At 40.7% G+C, this 7,825-nt stretch overlaps 1 protein-coding gene across 1 annotated transcript; it reads left to right on the forward strand.

Moving 5' to 3' along the window:
• The first annotated feature begins 482 nt into the window (after positions 1-482).
• Positions 483-7,754, forward strand: mob4 (MOB family member 4, phocein). The gene is made up of 8 exons (XM_066685887.1): positions 483-586; positions 2,578-2,640; positions 2,764-2,864; positions 3,035-3,077; positions 3,237-3,323; positions 4,397-4,476; positions 5,069-5,180; positions 6,420-7,754. The coding sequence occupies exons 1-8, from the start codon at positions 518-520 to the stop codon at positions 6,561-6,563; spliced, it is 699 nt and encodes a 232-aa protein (XP_066541984.1). The 5' UTR covers positions 483-517; the 3' UTR covers positions 6,564-7,754.
• Positions 7,755-7,825: the final 71 nt, after the last annotated feature.

Consider the following 7,825-nt stretch of genomic DNA (forward strand, 5'->3'; position numbering starts at 1 on the left):
ACTAACCCCCCCCCCCACACACACACACACTACCACATCAATGTCACTGCAGTGCTGAGAATGATCCACCACCCAAATCATATCATTTTTTTAAGTTTTTTAATTATATATTTTAAGAATAATGCCATATTTGAACATTCATACACTCACGAACTACTACACCACAAGGTAATTTGCAGCAGGTGCTGTATGTCCTTGTTGTAGTGAGAGTTGCATGAAAAATGTAATATGTGAAGTTTGTCAACAGTAACCCTCTAGAACAAAATATGTTCTACCGTTCCTCTTTTCTGAACCCATTGTTTTAAAATAGAAATACGTGCTTTTTTTAGTTTCACAGAAACCCTTTCAAACTGTTTGGGCTAAAGGCTTGGCGGGTACTCGTATATTGGATTGCTGGGGTCTTTTTTCTTTTTAAAACCGTCTTCCTTATGAATATTCATGAACCTGTTTGAACTGAGTAAGAAATGGCCGCTAGAGGCGCTCTCTCCCTTCGCTCTTCGTAATAGTGTTAGAGTCTATGGTCGAGATGGTGATGGCGGAGAGCACCACCGTAGTGAGGAGAAACAGAGCAGGAACCAGGGCCAAGGTACAATAAAACACATGCAATACAACCCAGCACTTATGAAATAACTCCATTAATATAGTTAGTGTCCGTCTGACTTATCCACAGGCGACTTCTTATAGTCTGAAAAATCACTAAGGCGATTTAACCGGGCAAAATGTCTGCTGTTTTATGGCTCTAGAGCAGCTCTTGACAGTTTAGAATACACAACATACACAGGCTGTATGATAAAGACTATAACGAGACTCACTCTGTTCAGTAGCGGTTCATTTTAAATATGTACCAAGTAGTGATCCTGAAAGTATCGGTATCGAGGTTAGACATTTGTTTTTGTGCCGAGCAGGACACGTGAAGGACACTTATGTAAAGGGGGATTCTACCGATTTTTCAAAATTTCTGCATAAAGTATTTAATAAGTAAAGTAAGTCACTCCGACTGTTTTGAATTTTAAATGGTTCACTGTAGAGAAAGACGTTTTTGTTTAAGTTAATTATATACCGTTCTGATGGTAACCCGACGTCGCAACGTGTGTCTAGATATACACCGATCAACCATAACATTATGACCACCTTGTGTCTACATTCACTGTCCATTTCCTGTGTTCCACCGACCATACAGGAGTACATTGTAGTTTATATCTACAGACTATAGTCCATTTGTTTCTCTTTATACTATTTCCCTGCTTTCAACCAGTTCTTCAATGGTCAGGACCCCACCAGGACAATCTCAGAGCAACTATGTTAGGGTGGTGGATCTTTCTCAGCGCTGCAGTGACCCTGACATGGTGGTGTGTTTAGTGCTTCTGGAGTTTTTACTGTCCACTCTGTTAGACACACCTAACGCATTGGTCCACCTTGTAGATGTCAGAAGTCAGAAATAGTAGCTCATCGGTGTCCACACCGTTTTGTGTTGGTGGTCTCTAGTTCTTCATCAGTGGATACAGGATGATTTTGGCTGGATAATTTTGGTTGGTGGACTATTCTCAGTCTCGCAGTCACACTGAGGGTTTTAAGAATATTAAAACCAATTACAATTAACAGTCTCTACACCTAACTTTCAAGCCCTCCGTGAGCCGGATTACATTTTGTAACAACGAGTTTTAGAAATTGTGCAGGAGCAGGCTCCCCAGAATATTGCTGTGAGGATTTGATTACATGTGCTGACGTTGTATGATTAGTTTGTAGCAGAAAAGCCAGTCCAACCAATGTCAGATGTTTTGGATATTGCTTTATCACCCCAGGGGACACAGTTCCAACCCTCCGATCAACACTGCTACTCCACATCCCAGTGCTGGGGAGTTTTAGCACAGTTTTAGCTCAGCAATTTTGGACGCATACTGTCTTGACCATTTTACTTTTTTACACGGCTACAAGCATGATTGGTCTAAGCAGCCTCTGACTTATGTGAAGTGGCATTGTGAAAGCAGGGACAGAGATTAATTGTGCCAGGCACTGAGCCTCTATGACCAAGACTGGGACTTCTGCTTTAGCCCATACTTGGTTTTTAGCACGGTGACTTAGTTTTTAGTTTTATTTTTAGTCCCACTGCAAAGTATATTAAATTACTATGAGCCGTATCTTAATGTGGGAGCATGGTGGTGCAACAGATAATGTCTCTGCCACACAGCTCTAGGGACCTGGGTTTGTGGGTTCAATCCCTGCCTTGGGTCACTGTCTCTGAGAAGTTTGGTGTGTTCTCCCTATCTGTGTGAATCTTCTCATGGTGCACTAGATTTCTTCAATAAACACAAACAAAAATTAGTCCCCAGGTGTGATACTCTGTCCAGGTTGTGTTCCTGCTAGTGATTCTGGAAAGGGTCCAGGCTCATCTCTACCCTCAACAACATGAAGCAGTCACATATAATGAATTCATACCTGGATGTTATTTTTTTTCTACATATTGTTCTTTCAGTTCAAGGCATAGTTGATGATGGTAGTAGGAAAAGACCTAGTGTCTTTATAAATACATTATTATTTAAAATCCCAAGCTTAAGAAGACTTCTCCCTTTTTGACAGGACTTCTACAACTGGCCTGAGGAGTCTTTCGAGGAGATGGACAGCACACTGGCTGTGCAACAGGTAGGAGTAAGGCTGAATTCTTCTCTCATTTGTTTTTTAAAAGAATGAAAGATGAATACTGTTGTTCAGAAATGTGAGGATACATTCCACTGAAAATGAGCATGTTTGTTCTGATCTTCTCAGTACATCCAGCAAAACATCCGCTCGGACTGCTCCAATATAGACAAGATTATGGAGCCTCCAGAGGGACAGGATGAGGGAGTGTGGAAGTACGAGCATCTCAGGTAACATTCACTTGGCTGTTAAAGCTCATTAGTGAACAGACAAACCCTGAAATTGACCGTTCTTGTTCTGTTGGTTAATGAGATGCTGCATGTGCAGAAAGACTATCAATGTGTACTTTACATTTTATAGATTCAGTACATTTTTCAGCTCTGTCTTATTGTTTTCGCAGGCAGTTTTGTTTGGAGCTCAATGGCTTGGCTGTTAAACTTCAGGTATTTTCTATTTTGTGTCTGTCCAATTGATTCTTAAACCTTTAATGAATCTTGTGACACCCCCCTGTACACACTTAAAATCATGCTTGAGTTATAAGCTTTTTTTCCTTTCTGAAACTTTCGCTGTTAATTGTTTATTCATGCCATTTTTGCTTGTAGAGCGAGTGCCACCCAGACACGTGTACACAGATGACTGCCACCGAGCAGTGGATATTCCTCTGTGCTGCTCATAAGACTCCTAAAGAGGTGAGTGGAAATAACACTTCTCCCCTTCTCATTTACAGACCAGTCTGCTTCAAACAGTAAGAAACATAACACTGAGGCTAAGCCTGTGGAAATTTGAAGGTATGGTCAGTCATTATTGCCACCACAATGTAGTAAACAATACATATATAAATGTGTTCTTGGGTATTTTTACAATGCCTCTATGAAGCGCAACACATCAATCAATCAGTCAATAAATCAATAAATAAATAGTAGCACCCAGAAGGAAGTGGCAGAGTTCAATTATTTTTGGAAGGAAAATAAAAGTTACCAGGAAAAATAAATGGTTTAAACCGAGACTGATAGGGGCAATTTTTTTTATTGAGTTACACATAGAAACGTAATGTCTCTAAGTATGACATCAGGCCGCCAAACATCTTGGCACGGAGTTGTAGATGTTCCTAATGGTGTCCTGCGATAATCCATCCCATGCCTATAATTAAGACCAAAGGTGATCTGGCATAGTATGAAGTTGCAACCCACACAGTGACACCAGGCCTACTGGACGTGCGATGCATGAAAACACTGTGCCTCTACATAGGGAGTCGTCGATCGTAACTGAAGATGAGTCGCTGCCATTTTGAGTGACACCATGACAGTCTGGAACAACACCATTGCAGTCTTTGGCGATGTTCATGTGGTGTTAAGGGCAGCTGTCGTAACAGCCTGTGTGCATGTAGTCCTGAGTTGTGCAGCCGTCTGCCAATGGTTTTGGCATTAACAGAATGATTCATAGAGTGTATCACTGTTCACTGAACGTTAGACAGTCTTTCACTTTTCCTTGTGCTGCTTTCTATGCACTGCCGGCAGCCCTGCTTTGTCTGATCAACTCGTATCAGTGAAAAACACACTAACACACCACCACATCAGTGTCACAGCAGCGCTGATAATGATCCACCAGCCAGATCATGCCAACTCTGTGGTGGTCCTGATCATTGAAGAGCAAAGCAATTGAATTGCAAAGCAACAGATGGACATATAAAAAAAATATATATATATATATATATATATATATATTTAAAATTTTATCTTTTTTTCCTCTGCTGTCCACTCAGTGTCCTGCCATTGACTACACAAGGCACACCTTGGATGGAGCTGCATGTCTTTTGAACAGCAATAAATATTTTCCTAGTCGGTAAGTCTTTCCACACACTGGTTATTAAACCTCACTTGGTCCCAATCATGAGAGATTATTAGGCTAAGAATTTCATTTAAAGAGCACATGTTCATTAATTTATTCATTCATTCATTATCTGTAAGCGCTTATCCAGTTCAGGGTCACAGTGGGTCCAGAGCCTACCTGGAATCATTGTGCGCAAGGTGGGAACACACCCTGGAGGGGGCGCCAGTCCTTCACAGGGCAACACTTTTGAGTCACCAATCCACCTACCAATGTGTGTTTTTGGACTGTGGGAGGAAACCGGAGCACCCGGAGGAAACCCACGCGGATACGGGGAGAACACACCACACTCCTCACAGACAGTCACACGGAGCGGGGCTCGAACCCACATCCTCCAGGTCCCTGGAGCTGTGTGACTGCGACACTACCTGCTGCACCACTGTCCCGCCCAGAGCACATGTTTATTAACTTAAATTCTGGTTTATATTATGCAAAATTAGTATTAGTATTTCACAGACTATTAAAGAACAAGTGCTTTAATTGATGATCCACTCGTTAATACTGATGGGCATTCTCATGGTACATCGCATCTTGTGTCTCTCTACAGGGTCAGCATTAAGGAGTCCTCCGTGGCGAAGCTGGGCTCTGTATGCCGTCGCATCTACAGGATTTTCTCCCATGCCTATTTTCACCATCGCCAGATATTTGACTTGTATGAGGTACATTTTTCACGTTCATTATTTAATCCTGACAGTTATTTAAGCTGCAATTCATGAGTTTATATCACAATATGTATATATTTTTCAAATACATGTACCTGACAATATATGTAACCAAAGATCTAACTTAAGACTGGGTACTAAAGTCTAACTTTAGACTGGGTTTTTTATTTTAGAGTAAGATTTGTTTTCCCGCTTAATTTGGACTCAATCATATATCAAAACTCAATGAAGCAAGATTTCGGTGCATATCACACTTTGCCTGATGATTAACTAACTGTCTAGTAACATATGTTAGTTAATCATCAGTAAAATTTCGTCACTGTGATAGGTTTTTTTAATAGTTAACATTGAACTGTCTGTAGATGGTGGAATATCTACAGTACTTTTCCCTATGGCACCGTTTCATTATGTTCAAATGGCATTCTCTAGAGCAGCCAGAAGGTGGCAGCCTGAGACAATATTTAAAAAAGCCTCTGGTCTCTTAAAGGGGCCATATTATATTCTAGTTTCCACAGATTAACACGGTTCCCTTGGGTCTTAAATAAAGGTCTTTCTAAAGTTTTTCTAAAACAGCAACATTTATACCCTCTCTAAACAGCCCTGTTCAGAGCAGTCGGTTTCAGCACCCGTTCCTTTAAGAATGAGCCACTACTCAGTTTAGTGTAAGAGCCCTGAATTTTAGCCATTTTTGTTTGGTTCTCTTCTCTGTGCTTGTTTCTCTGTATTTTAGAATTAGAATCACTTTATAGGCCATGCATTTAACCCAATCCATACATTTACACACACACTAGGGGGCAGTGAGCATATATGCTGTGAGGGTTGCTGTGGGAGCTGTTGGGGGTTAAGTGCCCTGCCCAAGTGCACTTCAGTCACGACCTGCAAGCTCTGGGCATCAAACCGGCAACCTTCCGGTTACAAGCCCAGTTCCCTAACCACCAGGTGTTTTGTTTTTTGCCCCTTTTGACCTTATTTTTGTGCTGTGATTGGACAGACTCAGAAAAGCAGGTGGGATGACTCAAGTCTCTGCGCTCTATGTAAAATGCAGCACAAAATCTGAACAGCTTGTTTTATCCCATGTTTTCCCCCTAACAGTGATTGGGTTGTTTCACAGTGTTTGAATTGGTTGGAGCACCACAGACTTGAATGTGCTACTTCAAAAATGAAAAATGTATTGTTCTACAATTTGCAACAGAACTTGATCTTATTTTTATTTTTTTTGATGTGAATCGCCTACAGAATGAGACCTTCTTGTGTCACCGCTTCACACAGTTCGTGATAAAGTACAACTTGATGTCTAAAGACAACCTGATCGTTCCCATTCTGGAGGAGGAGGAGGAAGAGGAGGGACAGATTTCCTCCACTGGAAAGACTGAAGCCTAAACTCCAGCAATGTTCAGAGTTCAGCACAAGACCAATCAGCTGGAATTCAAAAGCATACATTTTACATATGAAGCATTATCTTGCTCTTTGCAACTGCCCAAAGCTAAAGCACCTTTGTACATACCTACTGTTGTGCTCCAACATGTAACCAATCATGCTAGACTTTAAAGTGTTAGGCTCGTTTCTTTTTTCCTCCTTCATAAATGTTCTTTAAATTAAATTTAAATTTATATACAGTTCTGTGCAAAGGTTTGACACTAGAGATTGAGATTTAAAAAGCTGTTTATCTGAGCAGTGTTTGTTTGCTAAAAACAAACAACAAAAAACGCCCAACATTAGAATAAAACCCAATAGCATTATTCCAGTAAGTGTGATATTGTGTGTGTGAATTTGTTGGTGTAACTTTTTCCAAATCTCTCCTCGTGGCAGTCTAATAATAATTACCGTTTAATAACTAATGATTTTAAATAATGTGTGCAATCAAGGAGAATCTGAACAAAAATTTTTTTTCAAACTCACATCTACTATTGGGGCGGCACGGTGGCACAGCAGGTAGTGTCGCAGTCACACAGCTCCAGGGGCCTGGAGGTTGTGGGTTCGATTCCCGCTCCAGGTGACTGTCTGTGAGGAGTTGGTGTGTTCTCCCCGTGTCCACGTGGGTTTCCTCCCACAGTCCAAAAACACACGTTGGTAGGTGGATTAGTGACTCAAAAGTGTCCGTAGGTGTGAGTGTGTGAGTGAATGTGTGTGTCTGTGTTGCCCTGTGAAGGACTGGTGCCCCCTCCAGGGTGTATTCCTGCCTTGCGCTCAATGATTCCAGGCAGGCTCTGGTCCCATCACGACCCTGAACTGGATAAGCGGTTACAGATAATGAATGAATGAATGAACGAACATCTACTACTTTATAGAAAAAAAATCTTATTTGTTTTATATTATTTTTTATTAACTGTGATTATATATAACTTTATAAAAGCACCACACTTACTGAGAAGGCATTAGTTTAAATATATACAATTATCTTGGGTGTCTAAGACTTCTGCACAGTACTGTAAATATTCACCCCTTCCTTCTTTGTTGTTTGGTTAATACTTGGGTGGAGGTCTTGTACAACCCACTGTATTTATTTATTTTTTAAATGGACTAAAGTTTGAAAGTATTTTTATTATGGTTGATGTTAATAAAAAAATCATAAAACCCAGAACTGACTCTGATCTCCACTCTGTTCTAGCAGATACATTCATCAATTAGGTTTCATTTTTCAA

The sequence above is a fragment of the Hoplias malabaricus genome, chromosome 12 (genome assembly GCF_029633855.1).
Source record: "Hoplias malabaricus isolate fHopMal1 chromosome 12, fHopMal1.hap1, whole genome shotgun sequence".
NCBI lineage: Eukaryota > Metazoa > Chordata > Actinopteri > Characiformes > Erythrinidae > Hoplias > Hoplias malabaricus.